Source organism: Panthera uncia (genome assembly GCF_023721935.1).
Source record: "Panthera uncia isolate 11264 chromosome B2 unlocalized genomic scaffold, Puncia_PCG_1.0 HiC_scaffold_24, whole genome shotgun sequence".
NCBI lineage: Eukaryota > Metazoa > Chordata > Mammalia > Carnivora > Felidae > Panthera > Panthera uncia.
The window spans coordinates 10,095,505-10,117,892 of record NW_026057580.1 but is presented as its reverse complement, the minus strand read 5'-3'; the positions used below and the strand labels follow the sequence as shown (position 1 = coordinate 10,117,892).

The 22,388-nt window shown below is 46.7% G+C and overlaps 1 protein-coding gene across 1 annotated transcript in view; it reads right to left on the bottom strand.

Annotated features, from left to right (window-relative positions):
- NOTCH4 (notch receptor 4) overlaps positions 1–7,243 on the bottom strand; it is a 22,616-nt gene extending 15,373 nt beyond the window's left edge. The window contains exons 1-9 of the mRNA XM_049653201.1: positions 7,176–7,243; positions 6,294–6,375; positions 5,809–6,101; positions 3,943–4,290; positions 3,743–3,865; positions 3,388–3,624; positions 3,118–3,273; positions 2,613–2,807; positions 1,098–1,211 (exon numbers count right to left, since the gene is read on the bottom strand). Coding sequence (XP_049509158.1) covers positions 1,098–1,211; positions 2,613–2,807; positions 3,118–3,273; positions 3,388–3,624; positions 3,743–3,865; positions 3,943–4,290; positions 5,809–6,101; positions 6,294–6,375; positions 7,176–7,233 — 1,606 coding nt within the window. The 5' untranslated portion in view covers positions 7,234–7,243. The remainder of the gene's footprint in view (positions 1–1,097; positions 1,212–2,612; positions 2,808–3,117; positions 3,274–3,387; positions 3,625–3,742; positions 3,866–3,942; positions 4,291–5,808; positions 6,102–6,293; positions 6,376–7,175) is intronic.
- Between the last annotated feature and the right edge of the window lie 15,145 nt (positions 7,244–22,388).

Here is a 22,388-nt window from a genome sequence, read left to right as displayed (position 1 = left end):
CTCTCCTCTCCTCTCCTCTCCTCTCCTCTCCTCTCCTCTCTCTCCTCTCCTCTCCTCTCCTCTCTCTCCTCTCCTCTCCTTTCCTTCTTTTTCTTTCTTTCCTGACTTTGGATTCATTAGGGGTTTGTTACAAATATTTGTGACTGAGATGTACAGGTATGATTTCATGGATTCAAACAAGAAATTTGGAGTTAATACCGGTATTTAACCTTCTATTTACACAGACAGAAATAACATTGCTGTGAATTGCAGTGAAGAGAATCTTGTTTCAAATGGCTTGGTTTGGAGGTTCATCTGCATGTATCATTATATAATGAAGGTACCAATCTGGGGGCTTCTCAAATAGTGATTTGAATTTCAGAACATAACAGCATGTCTTAGTAACTTCATTCTTTATATAAAGAAGGTATAACTGGCTGTGTGTGTGATGGTGAAAATACTATGTATCAAAAGCATAAATGCAAGTCGTGGCCCCTCCCCTCACCAGGAAAAGTGAACCTGGGGGGCTTCCCAGAGAAGACACCTGGGGCAGGTGGAGGTGACAGGAGGATGATGTTCAGCACCTGCCAGTTGTGTGACTTTGGGCAAGTTACTCAAGCTCTCTAGGCTGCAGTGTCCTCTTCTGTAAAAGGGGAATAATAGAACCTACCTTATGGTGTCATTGAAAGGATTAAATGAGGTAATGCCTGAAAAGTACACAGCCAAGTGCCTGGCCTGGAGCAAATATTCAAGAAACATCTGTTATCATCACATCAGGGAACAGAGGGATCGATAATGGTGGAGAAGGAAGGCCGGGGGCAGTTTTCCCTGCATCCAGGGTGAGCAGTGCCAAGACCAGCCTGGGATCCCCATGAGCGGACTCTGGAGGAGGGCCAGAAAGGACGATTTGTGTAATTTGGCAGGACAGAGATAAAGGTGGATGAGTACGCGTGGAAGATTTGGGATGTAACAGAAGAGAGTTGGGGGAGCAGAGGAGTTGGGAGAAATGGGAGCCTCGTTGGCCAAGCCAGGGTGAACTTCAAAAGGTTTGGGATTGCCGGGCCTGCACTGTGGTTCAGGGGGCTGGGCTGAAGGGCTGGAGTGGAATCTGTACTCACCAGGCAGGCAGACACACAGGAAGCCGTTGAGGAGGTCCTGGCAGTCAGCCTGGTTCAGGCAAGGAGCAGAGGCACACTCGTCTGTCTCCACCTCACAGAGCTGCCCTTCTAAGCCTGGGACATGGAGATGTGGTGCAGGCTGAGCCCTGCCCGGGCTGCTCACCCCTTCTGCCCAGGACGACCAGGGTTCTAGAACCCTCCCAGGGTGCTGTCTGCCTGAAGGTTGGGGCGACGAGCCTGCGGTCCTGCTGCTCTGCTGTGTGTGGCTCTGCCCCCTTTAAATGTGAAAGCTCAGGGAGCAGGGCACCTGCTGGGACCCGAGGGGGCAGCAAGGAAGTACCTTTGGGGGCCATTCTCTGTGCCCAGACGGCAGGCTCACTGGGCCGGGCTAATGAGCCCGGAGGTCCTCAAGGTCAAATGAAACAAATGGGCATCTGCTTGGAGGTGAGTCATGCCTCTTGTTCTACCCCAGCAGGCTTCTGTGCCAGGGAGACCAGGAGTCCCCAAGGGGGTGTATTTGAAGGACATTTGGGTAGCTTGTTGGTCACATATTTGTCCTGTATCTTTGGGCTTGTCCTGGTATCCGCAGTCCCACCCTGAACTGAAGCTGGATCAGCCTCTAGACCTCGGCTGCCTCTCACTTCTTGCCTGGGGATTCTGCTTCTGAAGTTCCTTGGTATCTATGACCTTGTCCCTTGGATGACTGCATGGTTTTCTCAGCTTTTTTCCTTGGATGCTGCTCAGTTTAGGAAGGCTATTTGGTGTAGTGGTTAAATCTACTGAAGCCCTGGGTTTGAATCCCGGCCATGCCACTTACTAGCTGGACAACTCACTTAATCTCTCTGTGTCTGTTTCTTGTAAAATGGGCACAGTAACAATACTGACCTTAGAGGGTTATTGCCAAGATGACAAAATGCATGTAAGATGTTCAGGTGGTACTTGGCATAAAGTAAGCTATTATTTTTTTGGTTTCATTCAGCTTCCTGATATCGGGTTGGTCACTATACCCCTGGGGAGACCTGTCTCCCTTAAAACTAACTTGGAGGTAGGTGCAGCCTTGTGGCACTTTTTTTTTTTTCTATTATACCAAATTCAAGCATACAGGCTCTTTGGGGTTTTAAGGATTTACTCAATCTCTACAGGGGAGAGTTTCTGTGATTAGGAGGAACATTCTGAGTTGGCATGAGCCGAGGCTGCTGTTGTTCTGCTCTTCCTTGATGGGCCTCTGTGTACAGTGGACCAGGCTGCGCACTTTACAATGACTATGAAGTGAATGCTTTCCTCTCACCCCCAGAGTTGAGCAGTGTACAACCTCAGTACCATCTGTGGCTGCCCTTCTCCTAGAGGCCATGGGTTTCCCAGAGTTTTCATCTTGGGTGGGGAGATGAGAAAGAGGTATTCTTTGATAGCTGATCCCAACTGGCCTGGGGCTATCTATGTTCTGGAGGGGTCATGCCTAGTGGGTTCAGGATTAGTCCCCTGTGTCCTCTACTCAGGGCCCCATCCATCTAGTACCTGGTGGGCAGAGGCAGTGGAAGGTGGCAAGCAGGTCCAGGCAGGTGCTGCCTAGATGGCAGGGCTGGGATAGGCACTCATTGTGATCAGCCTCGCAGCGGGAGCCCGTGTAGCCAGGGGGACAGAGGCAGTCAAAGGAGCCGGGGGTGTTGAGGCAAGAGCCACCGTGTTCACAGGGACTGGGGCCTTGCTGGGCTAGGAGGAGAGGAGTCAGAAGTTCACAGGGGCCCAGGGCAGAAGGGCAAGGGGGCCAGAAAGGCCAGGGAAGGCATGAGGGCCTGCTTGTGGCAGAGTGAACAAATCGGAGAAAGGGCTGGTGTCTTTAACACAGACAAGGACTAAGTGGGGCCCGGAGGGCTAAGCACTGGTGAGAAGACCGTGTAGGGAAGAATTGCCAAATCTGGACAAAATTGGGAAAAAAAGAGATGATTGTATTTTTAATTTGAAAAACAATTTGCAGAGGCTGTTTGGGACTCAGAGAGGATCTGATGTGGGGGTGCCTTACCCATCTGACACTCGTCCAGGTCCTGGTGGCAGGTGGGCCCCGAGTAGCCAGGCTGACACAGGCAGAGTGGAGAGCCTGTCAGGGGATTGGTGCTGCACTGGGCTTCCCCGTGGCATGGTTGGCTCAGGCACATGTCCTCCATGTGGCACAGGAGTCCTGGAGGGCAGGATGGGCATGAGGCTCTTGGGCCGCTTGAGGATCCCAGCTGTCCCGCTTATGCTCCTGTCACTTGCCATCCCCACGGCCACCTCCCCGAGCCCTCTGTCACACCTGTGCGGCCAGGTGGGCAAAGGCAGGAGAAGGAGCCCACACGATCAATGCAGGTGGATCCCGGGGCACAGGTGGCAGCAACACAGTCGTCTAGGTTCTCTTCACAGCCTGTGCCTCCCCAGCCGCTCACACACACACAATGGAAGCTGCCAGCTGAGTTCTGGCAGGTACCCCCATTTTGGCAGCGAGGGGGACCCTGAGCCTCACATTCATCCACATCTTCGGAGCAATCCCAGCCTGTGGGGGATGGGATGGGAAGGGGACAAAGGCTGGAGTTGGGAGCCCTGTGAGGAGGGGAGGCTAGGGGCTGATCATATGGGCCACGGGTGCCATGGACTTGGCTTAAACGACTCACCTGTCCAGGCCTCTGGGCAGAGGCACGTGTAGGTGCTCAGCCCATCCAGGCAAGTGCCCCCGTTCTGACACTGGTGCCCAGCACAGTCATCTGGATTCACCTCACAGCTCGGGCCTCTGAAACCTGACAGGGTCATGGGATTAGCGAAGGGAAGGGGACCTCCCTGCCCAGAGAGAGGGGTGGCAGATGTGAGGACGCACCTTGGGGGCAGAGGCAGAGGTGGAGGGTGGAGTCTCTCCCTGGAACCAGCTGACAGGTGCCCCCATTGGGACAGCCCGTAGGGGGGCAGGGTCCTGGCTGGAGCTCACAGCGTGGACCCTCCTGCCCAGTGGGGCAGTGACACCAAAAAGATCCCAAGGTGTTATGGCAGGAAGTGCCTTTGGGGCAGGGCCCTGGGTCCAGGAAACACTCATTGATATCATGTTCGCAGGCATGACCCTCGAAGCCAGGTGGGCAGCGGCACTGGATCTGGGGGTATGTGGCCAGACACACCCCTCCATTGACGCAGGGATTGGCTGAGCAGAAGTCCCGAAGCTGGCACTGCTCACCTGAGGCAGAGGACAGAGGGTGCTGTTCAATCCCCCCCCACCGCTCAGCTGGGAGAATCCAGCTCTCACTCTGGATTATTTGTGTCTGATTTTCATGTTTCCTTCTCTTTGTTCCCATACGCTTTTTGCCCTGCTCCACCACCCCTTGCCTCAGTTTTGGCATTCTGGAAAATGGGACCTGTCATTGTTGGTGGGAGTATTGCAGGCTGGCCCTGCTGAGCAGACCTGAGACACAGTGTCCTTCCTTTGGTGGCCTTTCCTTGGTGGGGAGGAGAAAAGCAGCTGGCCTCCAGACTCGGCACCTTGCTGTGCCACCACCGCTGTGTGCCCTCAGGTGTGTCTGGCCTCTCTTGTCTGGATTTCCTAATCTTTAGGTGGGTACAGTGTTCCAGATAATGATAAGGAGACAGACGTCTCATCTGTTCCCCCCAGTGGCAACGGCGGTGGTGGTGGCTGGCACTGGGCTAAGTGACCACCTCCTGAACATCACTCCCTTTCCTCCTCTCGACAATGTTATGAAGTGTGGACATCAGCTGGCAACTGAGGATGCAGAGAGCTTAACTATCTGATGCAAGGGCGCGCGTCTCATCGGTGGCAGAGCTGGCACTGGACACGTGGGCCCCTGCTCTGAAGCACAAGGCCTGGCAAGTTGCCATTGACAGTCCTCCTTGTTGTCACACCATGAGAGGCTGGTCTCCCACCCCCAAATCCTCAGAATTACCCAGGCACTCAAAATATCTCCATGCCTGGGCCCACCCCAGACCCACTAAAGCAGCCTTTCTGGGACGTGGGCACCAGTATGTTGCAGGCTTTCCAGGTGATTGCTGTGCCTTGCCACGATTGAGAAGCCTTGCTCTTCTAGTCCACCCCTCACAGATCACTTTCCTCCCCGTGTGGTCTTCACTGCCCTGTCCAGGCCCCTCCCTCCTGGTAGATCAGAGGAGCCTTCCTCTCCAGGGGCTCTCACCTCTGTCCCATACGCCTGACTGCTTCCCCAGGCTAGGACACCCTGCCCACCAGGGGTCCCACACCCTCGCCCCAGGGTTGCACCCCTCTTCCTTGCCTTGATACCCGTTTCTCTCTCTGGGTCAGATCCCTTCCACCCCCATTACACCTCCCACCACCACAGTCTTTCCAGGTGCTGTTATGGGCTCCTACTTGGAAGAATAAAGGCCAGAAGCCCATTATGCAGGATCTAGGAGGTTCCCCTCTCCCTGCCTTGTGCTAGGCATTAACACTCTAGCTACTGGGTCGAGGGGCCAGGCTGGGGCACTGAAGGGGCTATGGCAGTAGCCATTTACTAAGGGGTTTGAAAACACTTCAACGTTTTGACCATTGGTACAGCCATGCTGGTGAATGTGTCTCGGGTCAATGGTCAGCAAGAGGGCTTGTTGATTCTCACAGCCTCTGTCCTCAAAGGGGCTGGTTGTTTTGCAGACTCCAGTTCCATCTTTCCCACCCCACTTCCCAGTCCAGTGTTCCTGCTTGTCCTCTCCTCCCCACCACTGCAGTGCTCACCTGTCCATCCAGGCAGACAGGAACATCGTGGGCGGCCTGAGGCCTGGATATGGCAGCGGCCCATTTTGGAACAGAAGGAAGAACAGGGGTCCTTGAGTTGGGCCTGGCACCTCTGGCCAGTGAAGCCAGAGGGGCAGGTGCAGGAGAAGCTGGGGGCCAAGGGAGAGGGAAGGCTGGGGGAGCCTGGGAGGGCGGGAAGCAGAGCTTGGCAGCTGCCCCCATTCTGGCAGAGCTGGCCATCCTGGCAGGGGTCAGGAAACTGGCATGTCTCACCCAGGAAGCCAGGGGCACACCTGAGCAGGGGAGGAGAGTGGAAAACTGAAGTCACTGGGTCCTCTTTGCCTTCTCTCCCACCTCCCTTCCTTTGCCTTCATTTGTTTCCCTTTAGTGCCTTTACCTCCTCCCTTTCTCCTTCCTTCCCAGTCCCTCCTCCTCCCCAGCTCTCCCTCCCCATTTCTGGTCTCCCACTCCCAGGAGACACTCACTGGCAGCTCCCTTGTCCCTGAGATAGGCTCAGGCAGGTGCCTCCGTTGGCACAGGGTTCTGGGAAGTCCCCACACCGAAGCACTAGGGATGGAGATGAGGAAGGCATAGGAGTGGGGAGCGCTGTGCTCCCAGATTTCTCTGGGTGCTTTGCTGCCTGCAGCAGCCCCACACGTGCTCTCAGTCACCACCACTTCTGCACTTGCCTGATCCCTACCCGAGTGGTGCTCTTGCCCTAGCATCGCCCCGCCCCCATCCCAGGCCTGGGGATCCTCTCAGCTCCTAATCCCCACCCCCTTTCCTGTTTATTATCCAGCCTTCCAAGTCCAGCCTCAGGCTCCATCCCTTGGAATGGAGACAACAGGGCTCAGGAGGGGGGCCCAGGGGACTCCTGGAAGGTGAATGGCTGAGACATTGAAGGGATTTCCTCCCGGAAGGGCCCAGCATTGAGCCATCCGGGGGGGTGGGGACAGCTGGACCGGGAAAGGGACTTGGTCAGCCCTTGACCTTCCCATGTCTCCATCTCCTGCTTTTTTCTCATCGCCTTCCCTAGCAGGTGGCCAGTCTTTTTCCCTCTTTACCTCCTAAATGTGATTGCAAGAGCCTGCTGTCCCCCAGCACTAAGGCCAACTGGATTCTCCCTGAGGCGGGCACCCTCCCACCCATTCCCCAGACAGTCACCGCCCCTGGCACAGGCCCCAAAGCCTTGGTTTGTGCAGCTGCGGCAGCAGAGTCTTCTCTTCCTGCATTTGGGGGGTGATGGTGGTGAGATTCTCTTCCACCCGGTGTCCTCTCAAAGCATGGGGCTTGGCCCTCCGCCCCCAACCCATCAACACCCTCTTAAGGAAGATGGGTCCCCTCACCTCTCCTACCCCATGCCTCACCTCTGGTCTTGACGACTGAGTGACACAGCAGCAGCAGCAGCAGTGAAGGGGGCTGCATTCCAGAGCACCGCCCCACACCCAGATCCTCTGCCTCCTCAGGCAAGGACCCTCAGAGCCCTCACCGAGGCAGGAGCCACCTCCTCTGCTCCCACGGCCCCTTCCTCCTCCTCTGCCCACTGCAAGCCTCACGTCTGAGCTGTTTCCTGAGTCACACAATGTCCTGGACACCCTAGTGATGGGAGGGGGAGGAGTGGAACAACATTGAGGGGGATGAGGGAGGGGCCTTCTGTCCCTGACAACCCCTGGGGAGAGGGGGAGTGGGATGGTGTGGCAGGTGAACAGGATGGGAACACCGGGCTGGGGGGGGGGGTTCTGGGTTCAGTCCCAGCCCTTCTGTTGTTGTGTGGTCTCCCCTTTCTAGAGATGAGAATGACAAGGTGGCTTACCCTTGCCCTGGGAGGGTCAGGGCCTGGAACAGAGGTGTGGGGTGCTGAGGCATCTTCTATTCCAGGTTAGTATCCGTGCTTCTTGGACACTCTGCAACTTTCTATAAGTCGAAACCACTAACCTTGGCAGTGGGAATGCAGGGCACTCCTAGCCATTACTTTGGCCCTTGCTGGGGACTTAGTTTTCTCCTTTGGGGGAATGGGCAAGTTACTGGGCTGGTTCTGGGGGAAATCTTGGCCTTCCTTTGTTAGGAAACGTATAAAACCAATATCAATGATAAATGAATGTTGTCGGTACTGAAATGTGCAGTCTGGATTATCCAGCGCAAACTGTATATTTAGGTAGGTTCCCTTCCCTGTCTCTACCACAGAGATCTCTGAGATGTACGGAATGTCAGTTTCTGAGTTCAGAATTGGAGTAAATAAAACGACAAAAGAGAATTCATTTCCCTGACTCATCCTACCTTTTTTGAGTCAACCCAGGACAGCTCCAGGGTCAGTCACACACTGAGTTTCCTTAGTAGCACAGAGAGCTGAGAGTCTGGGGTGGCTGGAGGTGTTATCAATAGCCATGCACAGCCCCAGCACTGTGGTATCCAAAGCTGCAGCCTGGTGTGCCCGGAGTACCTTCCCTTTTTAAAACTCTTTTTTATTAGCATAAGAGACTCTTAAAAACTGAGAACAAACTGAGGGTTGATGGAAGGGTGGGAGGGAGGGAAGGGTAGGTGATGGGCATTGAAGAGGACATCTTTTGGGATGAGCACTGGGTGTTGTATGGAAACCAACTTGACAAGAAATTTCATATATTAAAAAAAATAAAACTCCTTTTTATTTGGAAATAATTTAAAGCTCACAGCAAAGGGGCAAGAATATAATTCCAGTATACTCTTCACTCAGATTCACCAACTGGCATCATGACCACATCTGCTTTATCACTATTTCTCTAAATACACAGTATTTTTTTCTGAACCACTTGAGAGTAAGTTGTACACAAGATATTCCTTTACTTATGAAAACACGGGTATGAATGTCTTAAGAACAAGAACATGTTTTATGTAACTACAGTACAACTATCAAAATTGGGAAACTTAAGTTGATACAATAGTATTACCTAATCTACTGTCCATGTTCCAAATCTGCCAATTGCCCCATGATGTCCTTCATACTGAATTTTTTTTCTTGGTCCCAGATCATGCCTTGCACTTAATCATCATGTCTTTTCAGTATCCTTTAATATGGATACAATTCCTTAGACGAACTTTGCCCTTTATTAACAGGTTTGAAGAATACAGGTCAGCTATTTTGTAGGTTGTTTCTAAATTTAGGTATGTCTGATGTTTCTTCAGTTTACTCATTTTGGGCCAGGAATACCACCAACGTGAGGCTATAGCCTTCTCAACGCAGCACACCAGAAGACACATGGGCTAACATCATTCTTAATGGTTGGCAAGTATCCCACTGCTTGATGAACCCTCGTTCATTGAAACCAGTTTCCCATTGTGGGGGCATTTAGTTGGATCTCAATCCTTAAAATTACGGTAAGGCATGCTGCAGTAAATATTTTTGAACATACATATTTGCATGGTTGCCTAAGTGATTCCATAGGCTGAGTTCCTAGAAGGGAAACCACTGAGTCAAAGAGTCAAAGGATAGGCTTATTTTGAAAGCTTTTGGTATCTAAGTGTTGCCGAGTCATTCTCCAGAAAGCAGCACAGGACGCACCTGTGCCGTAGTGTCTGTGCATGCCCTTATTCTCGCCGACCCTGCTGATCAGAATCGGAATACCTACCACTTTGACAGGTGAAATGGTGTTTCATTGTTTTCAGTTGTGCTTGCTGGAGAGCTGACATTATTTTCATCTATTTAGTGGCTATTCTTGTTTCTTCTTCGTGAGTTTCCTGTGTGTGTTTCTGTCCCATTGTCCTGTTTATGTCATTGCCACTTTCCCATCATCTTTGTTAGTTGGTGGCAGCTCTGAGGATGGAGTCTTGGGCAGAAGAAACCTAGTGTGAAAAGTCTCTCCTTTTGCTACCTTCTGGTTTGTTGACTGGTGGACAGGGTGAGATTTGATGTTTGTGAGAAGGGAAAGGAAAATAAGAAGGGACACTATGCTTCTCACGGAACTGTGAAGACCTGAGTAGAAAAAATGAAACTCTCCATTTCTTCCATATTCTTGACCCCACATTTTGTGTGTGACTGTGTGTGTGTGTGTGTGTGTGTGTGGAAAAGGAGACTAGTGCACTAGGCCGCAGCTTGAGAGAATGAAAGGATAACAGAGACAGAAAGGTAGTGGTTGGGTAGAAGGGGTCCTGGGGTGTGATAGGGCAGAAGCTGAGTTTAAAGACAGTGTCAGTGGGGTGTATGGGTGGCTCAGTTAGTTAAGTGTCCAAATCTTGATTTCAGCTCAGGTCATGATCTCGTTGTTCATGAGCCCAAGTACTGTGTCGGGCTCTGCACTGGTGGCTCGAAGCCTGCTTGGGATTCTCTGTCTCCTTCTCTCTCTGCCCCTCCCCTGCTCTCTCTCTCTCTCACAAAAATAAACAAACATAAAAAATAGACGGGGCACCTTGGTGGCTCAGTCAGTTGAGCACCCCACTTCGGCTTAGGTCGTGATCTTGTGGTTCCTGAGTTTGAGCCCTGAGTCGGGCTCTGTGCTTACAGCTCGGAGCCTGGAGCCTGCTTCGGGTGCTGTGTCTCCCGCTCTCTCTGCCTCTCCCCCACTTGCACTCTGTCTGTCTTTCTCTCTCAAAAATAAATAAACATTAAAAAAGAAGACATTGTCAAGAAAGTGCACAGCCCACTTCTTGCCTTATCCCTACCTAAGGAAGACAGCATGCACCTGTTCAGGTGTTATGAGCTGTGCTTGGGTCACAGATACTCTCCCTGGCCTCTAGGATCTTACTGTCCAAAAGAGTATTGATGCTTTCCTAAGAGCTTGTTTCTCTGTCCCAGGAGACACAGAAAGTTCTTTCTGGTGTAAAGTGACCTCATTCCTTACAACATCCCATCAAATAGAGGTTTGTTGTACTCAACTGACTCTTCTTATATTGTATATCCCCTGAGGAGAATAAACTTGTCAATCATTCACACTTTAGTCCTGGGGACTTTTGACTTTAAGATAGGATCCATCTCTGAGCTGGGCCTTGATAATGTGACCAAACACAGAGAAGATGCTCACGGTAGATGTAGAAATGCACAACAGTTGGCCCACCCTGAGAGATTACTTGTGATTATATATTTCGGGAGACTTGGAGCCTCTCGTGTTCCCTCAGACCTCCCTTCCCTGCTGGTGACTTCTGGTCTCCTCAACTTTGTACCACTGTGGTGTCCATGGTGCAATCTCTGGGCCTCTTCTATTTTTCGTCTGTCCCTGGGTGATCCCATCCAGTCTCATGTCTTTGCCAGATTTTTTAAAAAATTTTTTTCTTTTTTTTTTTTAATATATGAAATTTATTGTCAAATTGGTTTCCATACAACACCCAGTGCTCATCCCAAAAGGTGCCCTCCTCAATACCCATCACCCACCCTCCCCTCCCTCCCACCCCCCATCAACCCTCAGTTTGTTCTCAGTTTTTAACAGTCTCTTATGCTTTGGCTCTCTCCGACTCTAACCTTTTTTTTTTTTTCCTTCCCCTCCCCCATGGGTTTCTGTTAAGTTTCTCAGGATCCACATAAGAGTGAAACCATATCGTATCTGTCTTTCTCTGTATGGCTTATTTCACTTAGCATCACACTCTCCAGTTCCATCCACGTTGCTACAAAAGGCCATATTTCATTCTTTCTCATTGCCACGTAGTATTCCATTGTGTATATAAACCACAATTTCTTTATCCATTCATCAGTTGATGGACATTTAGGCTCTTTCCATAATTTGGCTATTGTTGAGAGTGCTGCTATAAACATTGGGGTACAAGTGCCCCTATGCATCAGTCCTCCTGTATCCCTTGGATAAATTCCTAGCAGTGCTATTGCTGGGTCATAGGGTAGGTCTATTTTTAATTTTCTGAGGAACCTCCACACTGCTTTCTAGAGCGGCTGCACCAATTTGCATTCCCACCAACAGTGCAAGAGGGTTCCCGTTCTCCACATCCTCTCCAGCATCTATAGTCTCCTGATTTGTTCATTTTGGCCACTCTGACTGGCATGAGGTGATATCTGAGTGTGGTTTTGATTTGTATTTCCCTGATAAGGAGCGACGTTGAACATCTTTTCATGTGCCTGTTGGCCATCTGGATGTCTTCTTTAGAGAAGTGTCTATTCATGTTTTCTGCCCATTTCTTCACTGGGTTATTTGTTTTTCGGGTGTGGAGTTTGGTGAGCTCTTTATAGATTTTGGATACTAGCCCTTTGTCCGATATGTCATTTGCAAATATCTTTTCCCATTCCGTTGGTTGCCTTTTAGTTTTGTTGGTTGTTTCCTTTGCCGTGCAGAAGCTTTTTATCTTCATAAGGTCCCAGTAATTCACTTTTGCTTTTAATTCCCTTGCCTTTGGGGATGTGTCGAGTAAGAGATTGCTACGGCTGAGCTCAGAGAGGTCTTTTCCTGCTTTCTCCTCTAGGGTTTTGATGGTTTCCTGTCTCACATTCAGGTCCTTTATCCATTTTGAGTTTATTTTTGTGAATGGTGTGAGAAAGTGGTCTAGTTTCAACCTTCTGCATGTTGCTGTCCAGTTCTCCCAGCACCATTTGTTAAAGAGACTCTTTTTTCCATTGGGTGTTCTTTCCTGCTTTGTCAAAGATGAGTTGGGCCTACGTTTGTGGGTCTAGTTCTGGGGTTTCTATTCTATTCCATTGGTCTATGTGTCTGTTTTTTGTGCCAATACCATGCTGTCTTGATGATGACAGCTTTGTAGTAGAGGCTAAAGTCTGAGATTGTGATGCCTCCTGCTTTGGTCTTCTTCTTCAAAATTACTTTGGCTATTCGGGGCCTTTTGTGGTTCCATATGAATTTTAGGATTGCTTGTTCTAGCTTCGAGAAGAATGCTGGTGCAATTTTGATTGGGATTGCATTGAATGTGTAGATAGCTTTGGGTAGTATTGACATTTTGACAATATTTATTCTTCCATTCCATGAGCAGGGAATGTCTTTCCATTTCTTTATATCTTCTTCAATTACCTTCATAAGCTTTCTATAGTTTTCAGCATACAGATCTTGTACATCTTTGGTTAGATTTATTCCTAGGTATTTTATGCTTCTTGGTGCAATTATGAATGGGATCAGTTTCTTTATTTGTCTTTCTGTTGCTTCATTGTTAGTGTATAAGAATGCAACTGATTTCTGTACATTGATTTTGTATCCTGCAACTTTGCTGAATTCATGTATCAGTTCTAGCAGACTTTTGGTGGAGTCTATCGGATTTTCCGTGTATAATATCATGTCATCTGCAAAAAGCGAAAGCTTGACTTCATCTTTGCCAATTTGGATGCCTTTGATTTCCTTTTGTTGTCTGATTGCTGATGCTAGTACTTCCAGCACTATGTTAAATAACAGCGGTGAGAGTGGGCATCCCTGTCGTGTTCCTGATCTCAGGGAAAAAGCTCTCAGTTTTTCCCCGTTGAGGATGATGTTAGCTGTGGGCTTTTCATAAATGGCTTTTATGATGTTTAAGTATGTTCCTTCTATCCAGACTTTCTCAAGGGTTTTTATTAAGAAAGGTGCTGGATTTTGTCAAAGGCCTTTTCTGCATCAATTGACAGGATCATATGGTTCTTCTCTTTTTTTTTTGTTAATGTGATGTATCACCTTGATTGATTTGCAAATGTTGAACCAGCCCTGCATCCCAGGGATGAATCCCACTTGATCATGGTGAATAATTCTTTTTATATGCTGTTGAATTCGATTTGCTAGTATCTTATTGAGAATTTTTGCATCCATATTCATCAGAGATATTGGCCTGTAGTTCTCTTTTTTTACTGGGTCTCTGTCTGGTTTAGGAATCAAAGTAATACTGGCTTCATAGAATGAGTCTGGAAGTTTTCCTTCCCTTTCTATTTCTTGGAATAGCTTGAGGAGGATAGGTATTATCTCTGCTTTAAACGTCTGGTAGAACTCCCCTGGGAAGCCATCTGGTCCTGGACTCTTATTTGTTGGGAGATTTTTGATAACCGATTCAATTTCTTCGCTGGTTATGGGTCTGTTCAAGCTTTCTATTTCCTCCTGATTGAGTTTTGGAAGAGTGTGGGTGTTTAGGAATTTGTCCATTTCTTCCAGGTTGTCCAATTTGTTGGCATATAATTTTTCATAGTATTCCCTGATAATTGTTTGTATCTCTGAGGGATTGGTTGTAATAATTCCATTTTCATTCATGATTTTATCTATTTGGGTCATCTCCCTTTTCTTTTTGAGAAGCCTGGCTAGAGGTTTGTCAATTTTGTTTATTTTTTCAAAAAACCAACTCTTGGTTTCGTTGATCTGCTCTACAGTTTTTTTAGATTCTATATTGTTTATTTCTGCTCTGATCTTTATTATTTCTCTTCTTCTACTGGGTTTAGGCTGCCTTTGCTGTTCTGCTTCTAGTTCCTTTAGGTGTGCTGTTAGATTTGGTATTTGGGATTTTTCTTGTTTCTTGAGATAGGCCTGGATTGCAACATATTCACTGTGGGGTGGCGTAGCCCGTCTGGGCTACTTGCACACTGCCAGGCTTGTGGTGCTGGGGATCTGGTGTATTAGCTGGGGTGGGTAGGCAAGGTGCACGGGGGGGCAGGAGGGGCAGGCTTAGCTCGCTTCTCCTTAGGTGATCCACTTCAGGAGGGGCCCTGTGGCAGCGGGAGGGAGTCAGATCCACTGCCGGAGGTTTGGCTCCGCAGAAGCACAGAGTTGGGTGTTTGCGTGGAGCAAGCAAGTTCCCTGGCAGGAACTGGTTCCCTTTGGGATTTTGGCTGGGGGATGGGCGGGGGAGATGGCGCTGGCGAGCGCCTTTGTTCCCCACCAAACTGAGCTCTGTCGTCTGGGGGCTCAGCAGCTCTCCCTCCCTTTGTCCTCCAGGCTTCCCGCTTTCCGAGCAGAGCTGTTAACTTATGACCTCCCAGACGCTAAGTCGCGCTTGCTGTGGGAACACAGTCCGTCAGGCCCCTCCGCTTTTGCCAGCCAGACTCGGGGCTCTGCTTGGCCGGTGAGCCGCCCCTCCACCCCGGCTCCCTCCTGCCAGTCCGTGGAGCGCGCACCGCCTCGCCGCCCTTCCTACCCTCTTCCATGGGCCTCTCGTCTGCGCTTGGCTCCGGATACTCCATTCTGCTAATCCTCTGGCGGTTTTCTGGGTTATTTAGGCAGGTGTAGGTGGAATCTAAGTGATCAGCCGGACGCGCAGTGAGCCCAGCATCCTCCTACGCCGCCATCTTCCCTCCGAGTGTCTTTGGCAGATTTAAATATCACCTAGGAAGACTACCTTTGTGTTGATGTGCTCCGATTTTTTATTTTTTAAAATTTACATCCAAATTAGTTGGCATATAGTGCCACAATGAATTCAGGAGTAGATTCCTTAGTGCCCCTTACCCATTTAGTCCATCTCCCCTCCCACCGCCCCTCCTGTAACCCTCAGTTGGTTCTCCATAGAGTCTCTTCTGTTTTGTCCCCCTCCCTGTTTTTATATTATTTTGTTTCCCTTCCCTTATGTTCATCTGTTTTGTCTCTTAAAGTCCTCATATGAGTGAAGTCATATGGTTTTGTCTTTCTCTGACTGACTAATTTCACTTAGCGTAATACCCTCCAGTTCCATCCACGTAGTTGCACATGGCAAGATTTCATTGTTTTTGATTGCCGAGTAATACTCCATTGTGTGTGTATATATATACACATATATACATATATATATATACACACACATATATATACATACACATATATACATATATATATACACACACATATATATATACACATATATACATATATATATACACACACATATATATATACACATATATACATATATATATATATATATATATATATATATATATATATATATATCACATCTTCTTTATCCATTCCTCCATTGATTGCTTCGGCTATTCAGGGTCTTTTCTGGTTCCATACAAATTTCAGGATTATTTGTTCTAGCTCTGTGAAGAATGCTGGTGTTACTTTGATTGCGTTGAATATGTAGATTGCTTTGGGTAGTACTGACATTTTAACAATATTTCTTCTTCCTATCCAGGAGTATGGAATCTTTTTCCATTTTTTTGTGTCTTCTTCAATTTCTTTCATCAGCTTTCTATAGTTTTCAGTGTATAGATTTTTCACCTCTGGCTCGATTTATTCATAGGTATTTTATGATTTTTTGTGCAACTGTAAATGGGATCAAGTCCTTGATTTCTCTTTCTGTCACTTCATTGTGGTTTAGAGGAATGCAACCGATTTCTGTGCATTGATTTTATATCCTGTAACTTTGCTGAATTCATGAATCAATTCTAGCAGTGTTTTGATGGGATCTTTTGGGTTTTCCATATAGAGTATCAAGTCATCTGCGAAGAGTGGAAGTTTGACCTCCTCCTGGCCAATTTGGATGCCTTTTACTTCTTTGTGTTTTCTGATTGCAGAGGCTAAGACTTCCAATACTGTGTTGAGTATCAGTGGTGAGAGTGGACATCTCTGTCTTGTTCCTGACCTTAGGGGGAAAGCTCTCAGTTTTTCCCCATTGAGGATGATATTAGCGTTGGGTTGTTCCTATATGGCCTGTATGATCTCAAGGTATGCTCCTTCTATCCCTACTTTCTTGAGGGTTTTTATCAAGAAAGGATGCTGTATCTTGTCAAATGCTTTCTCTGCATCTATTGAGAGCATCATATGATTCTTGTCCTTTCTTTTATTGATGTGATGAATCAATTGTTTGTGGTTATCGAACCAGCCCTGCATCCCAGGTATAAATCCCTCTTGGTCGTGGTGAATAATTTTTTTAATGTATTGTTGGATCTGGTTGGCTAATATCTTGTTGAGGATTTTTGCATCCATGTTCATCAGGGAAACTGGTCTATAGCTCTCCTTTTTAGTGGGGTCTCTTCTGGTTTTGGAATCAAGGTAATGCTGGCTTCATAGAAAGAGTTTGGAAGTTTTCATTCCATTTCTATTTTTTGGAACAGTTTTAAGAGAATAGGTGTTCACTCTGCCTTAAATGTTTGGTAGAAGTCCCCTGAAAAGCCATCTGGCCCTGGACTCTTGTTTTTTGACAGACTTTGATAACTAATTCGATTTCCTTACTGGTTATGGGTCTGTTCAAATTTTCTATTTCTTCCTGTTTCAGTTTTGGTAGTGTATATGTTTCTAGGAATATGTCCATTTCTTCCAGATTGCCCCTTTTATTGGCATATAATTTCTCATAATATTCTCTTATTATTGTTTTTATTTCTTCTGTGTTGGTTGTGATCTCTCCTCTTTCATTCTTGATTTTATTTATTTGGTTCCTTTCCTTTTTGTTTTTGATCAAACTGGCTAGTGGTTTATCGATTTTGTTAACTCTTTCAAAGAACCTGCTTCTGGTTTCATTGATCTGTTCTACTGGTTTTTTTGTTTTGATAGCATTAATTTCTGCTCTAATCTTTATTAGTTCCTGTCTTCTGCTGTTTTGGGGTTTTCTTTGCTGTTCTTTTTCCAGCTGTTTATGTTGTAAGGCTAGGTTGTGTATCTGAGATCTCTCTTCCTTCTTTAGGAAGGCTTGGATTGCTATATACTTTCCTCTTATAATTGCCTTTGCTGCATCCCAGAGGTTTTGGTTGTGGTGTTCTCATTTTCATTGGCTTCCATGTACTTTTTAATGTCCTCTTTAACTGTTTGGTTAGCCCATTCATTCTTTAGTAGGATGTTTTTCAGTCTCCAAGTATCTGTTACCTTTCCAAACGTTTTCTTGTGGTTGATTTTGAGTTTCATAGTGTTGTGGTCTGAAAATATGCACGGTATGATCTCGATCTTTTTGTACTTACTTAGGGCTGATTTGTGTTCCAGTATATGGTCTATTGTGGAGAACGTTCCATGTGCACTGGAGGAGAATGTATATTCTGCTGCTTTAGGATGAAATGTTCCGAAGTTATCTGTTAAGTCCATCTGGTCCAGTGTGTCCTTCAAAGCCATGGTTTCCTTGTTGATTTTCTGATTAGATGCTCTGCCCATTGCTGTAAGTAGGGTGTTGAAGTCCCCTACTATTATGGTATTGTTATTAATGAGTTTCTTTATGTTTGTGATTGGTTGATTTATATGTTTGGGTGCCGCCACATTTGGAGCATAATGGAGCATAAATGTTTATCATTGTTAGGTCTTCGTGGTGGATAGACCCCTTAATTATGATATAATGCCCTTCTTCATCTCTTGTTACAGTCTTTATTTTGAAGTCTAGATTGTCTGAGATAAGTATGGTTACTCCAGCTTTCTTCTGTCGACCATTAGCATGATAGATGGTTCTCCGTCCCCTCACTTTCAATCTGAAGGTGCCTTTTGGTCTAAAGTGGGTATCTTGTAAGCAGCATATAGATGGATCTTGTTTTCTTACCCATTCTGTTACCCAATGTCTTTTGATTGGAGCTTTGAGTCCATTGACGTTTAGAGTGAGTACAGAAAGATATGAAATTTATTGCCATTATGTTTCTTGTAGAGTGGAGTTTCTGGTGGTGTTCTCTGGTCTTTTCTAGTCTTTGTTGCTTTTTGTCTTTTTTTTTTTTTTTTGACTTTTCTCCCTTACCGAGTCCCCCTTAAAATTTCTTGCAGGACGGGTTTAGTGGCACGAACTCCTTTAATTTTTGTTTGTCTGAGGAACTTTTTATCTCTCCTTGTATTTTGAATGACAGCCTTGCTGGATAAAGAATTCTTGGCTGCATATTTTTCTGATTCAGCACACTGAATATATCCTGCCACTCCTTTCTGGCCTGCCAAGTTTCTGTGGATAGGTCTGCTGCACACCTGATCTGTCTTCCCTTGTAGGTTGAAGACTGTTTTTTCCCTTGCTGCTTTCATGATTCTCTCCTTGCCTGAGTATTTTGTGAGTTTGACTATGATATGCCTTGTTGATGGTTGGTTTCTGGTGAATCTAATGGGAGTCCTCTGTGCTTCCTGGATTTTGATGTCTGTGTCTCCCCCCAGGTTAGGAAAGTTTTCCGCTATGATTTGCTGACATAACCCTTCTACCCCTATTTCTCTCTCTTCCTCTTCTGGGACCCCTATGATTCTGATGTTGTTCCTTTTTAATGAGTCACTGATTTCTCTAGTTCTTAAATTGTGCTCTTTTGTCTCAGTCTCCCTCTTTTTTTCTGCTTCATTATTCTCTATAAGTTTGTCCTCTATATCACTGATTCTCTGCTCTGCCTCATCCATCCTTGCCGCTGAACATCCATTTGAGATTGCAGTTCAGTGATAGCATTTTTTATTTCATTCTGACTAGCTTTTACTTCTTTTATCTCTGCAGAAAAGGATTCTAATCTATTTTCGACCCTAGCTAGTATTCTTATTATCATGATTCTAAATTCTGGTTCTGACATCTTGTTTGTATCTGTGTTAGTTAAGTCCCTGGCTGTTTTTACTTCCTGTTCTTTCTTTTTGTGTGAATTCCTTCATTTCATCATCTTGAAGGGAGAAAAGGAATTAATGAGGGAAAAAATTTTTTTTAATTAAAATTAAAAAAACTTAAAATTAAGGAACTAAAAACAGCACGCACACACAAAAAGTCACATAAATGATGCTATATCTAAGCTGTGTTTTGGTCTGGGTGTTGAAAGGGGCATGATAGATTAGAGAAAAAAGGGAAAGAAAAAAAAAAAGAAATCATTTGAAAATTTGAAAACATGAATACACTGAAATAGAATAAAATGAAATGATGGAGGTAAAATAGAATTAGAAAAAATTTACACAAAGGAAAAAATATAGTAGAAAAAAATTAAAAATATTTTTAATAAAAATTGAAAATAAAAATAAATTTTTTCTCTTTGTGCATTGAAGAAAAAGAAAAGAAACGAAAAGAGTAAAAATAAAAAGGAAAAAGAAAGAAATTGAATAGATGGACCAGCGAACAGACTGAAATATGATTGAAATTAGTTCACTTTCCCCTCGAAGTCAAACTATGAAGTGCTTTATAGTCTGTAAACTAAGCAGGCAGAGAGACTTGTGTTCCTGAAGAGTGAAGTTGGCCCAGTTGGGTGGAGCTTAATGTAATGGCCTTGTTCTCCACTAGATGGCGCTGCTTCTCTTCCTGGGGTGGATTGTTGTGGCGCTTGTAGGGGTGTATGTGCATGCGCCACAGTGGTGAAAGTGGTGTCACCCAGCTACCCAGTCTCTAGTATCGGAACCCTGTTTTCCCCTATCAGCAATCACTCACCCATCCTTTGTCTTTGGCTTCTGTCCACTCCCCAGTTTTACACTGTCCATGATCAAGGCCCAGGCAGCACCTCCCTCCTGAGTTTCATCTCAGATGCAACTGTGTTTCCTGACCCCTTAATTCTGAGGGCCTGTTTCTTTGACCCATTCTGTCCCTCTGTGGGAGGGTCTCACAGAGCAAAGGACAGGTGCCGGCTGCACCCAGAAACGTTTGTGGGACTGTGCTGCTGCCAATGCCCAGAGACTATGGCTGGGTGCCAGCCTGCTCCAGAAAGAGTTCACACGATTGTGTAGTAGCACTGTGTCAGGGATTATGGCAACTCACAACATGCATCTGGCACCAGGCTTCACCCCCAACAACCTTGTTCCAGCACCAGTAAATATGATTGTTCTCCCTTATCCACTGGGGCCTTTGCCTTGGGGGGGGGGGCACACAGCTTCTACCAGATGTCCTCCTAGCAGGGGAACCTCCTCTCCCCATGTGGCCTGAAGATCCCTGGACTTCACTCTGCTCCTGGGGATTCACCCTGCCCACCAGAGCACCACCAGGTATCGGGCTGTGGAGTTTCAGACTCTGTGCTCCCCCTGTTTATAGAGTTTTAATGGAATTTAAACCCTCTCCTTTCTCCTTTCTCCCTTTTTAGTTTAATCCCTGTGACTGTTTCCACTTTTCCCCTTTCTCTCCACCTGGTTTGGGGGGGGGGTGCTTTTCCCATATTCTCCCCTGCCCCCCTGTCTCCATCCTTTCCCTGCACGCAAAAAGAGCTCCTTGCCCTCCATGGCTTCTGTCTCCCCCAGTTCACCTCTCCGTGCCATGTACCTGCTGAATTTTGTGGTTCAGGTTATGCAGATTGTTGTGTTAATCCTCAGATCAGTTTTCTAGGTATGCAGGATGGTTTAGTGTTGATCTGGATGTATTTCATGGACGCAAGACACAAAAAAACCTTCCATGCTGTTCTGCCATCTTGGCTCCCTGCCATTTGCTTTTTAAGATAGGAAGTATACCATGTTTGTTTTCTTGTGGGTGTGATTTTCAGAGGGAAAGGCAGCATTGCAGAAGAGGGAGTGTTGCAGGAGGAATGTCCTTGAATAGGTGGGAGGGGCTGGGGTTCAGTGACCAAGTGGAGGAGTTGGTTATCAGTTGAAAGTGGAGGGGAGGGAGGGTGTGTAATTAAGAAGAAAATGTGAAATAATTGCCTTGAAAGTTTGTGAGGGAGTAAACGGGAAAATTCTGTGTCCTTTTATCGACGAGCTTGAAGTTTGTGATTATAAATATTCCATAGGCATGTTTGAGTATTTTTATCCAATCACTTAGCTGCTTGGATTTAGACATGGAGTAGGTGGGAAGTTGGATTTAGGCGAAGCTGGATTTTTCCAGGGTGGTATGATGGAGAGAATGAGGAAAATGGGAGTTGAGTGTGCAAGGTAATTATAACAATGGGTCTGGAAATCTAAGTGGGATATTGTTAAAATCGGGCAGAAGCGGTTGGAAGTCTGGGAAGAGGACAAATTATGGGAGTGGGGGAGAAGAGTGACTTGCAAAAACAGGAGGTGTTGAGCACAGTGTGGGATACTTAAAATTTTTCAGTATTTCCTAAATGACCTCCTTCCAGCTTCAGAGAAGCTTTTCCATTTCCTGGATCCTGGGATCTTGTGAATCAGGCTAATTGCCTTTCTTATAGGGACTGCTCTCCCCACATGCATCTCTCAGCTGCCCTGGCCCTCTCCCCACGGATGACCATTATGCGGTTCTTGGTTCTTGGATATTCTGGAGAATTTATTACATCGAGAGACTGCTCTGTGCTCATGGAAGGTATAGATAGGGCCCTTGGGGCTTCTGGACAGTGGCTCTGAAGGTGACCCTGAAGGTGCTGACATCCTTTCATGATGTGAGAGCCCAGAGTAGTACCTTCTGGAAAGTCTGACCTGGGAGGAGGTGTGGGCTGGGGAAATGGTTGCCTCTCTAGGTCTGGGATCCAGAAGGGGCTGAAAGCGGCTCCTGACATAGCACAAAGTGTGTTCTTCCTAAGTCAGTGAACTGTGCCTGTCCCTTTTCCTCAGCACACTACTGGCCCTGGGCACTCAGACCTTGGCCGGGGAGGTTGGGGCTAGTGTGGGTCAGTCAGTAGGTGCTGGATTAGGAGCATGGGAGGTGCACAGGGAGGTACATGGGTACTTGACCAACTGGAGCTGCTGGGTGGTGCAACATTACGGGTTATCCCTTTGCCAGAAAGATTGGCAATTAAACCCGTAAAATAGACTAACATTTTTACTGGACACACATGATCATAGACTGATTCAGAAAATTCTCCATTTTAAAATTACAAACTATTGCATAAGCAGACAAAAGTTAAAGATAGCACAACGACTTATTTATTCTTTTCCTGAAGAGAAGCAGTCTTGTACTGGGGCCTAGTATGAGGAGCAAATTTATTTAAATATTAAGGAAATTTAAGTCCACAAGTTGGTAAGTAT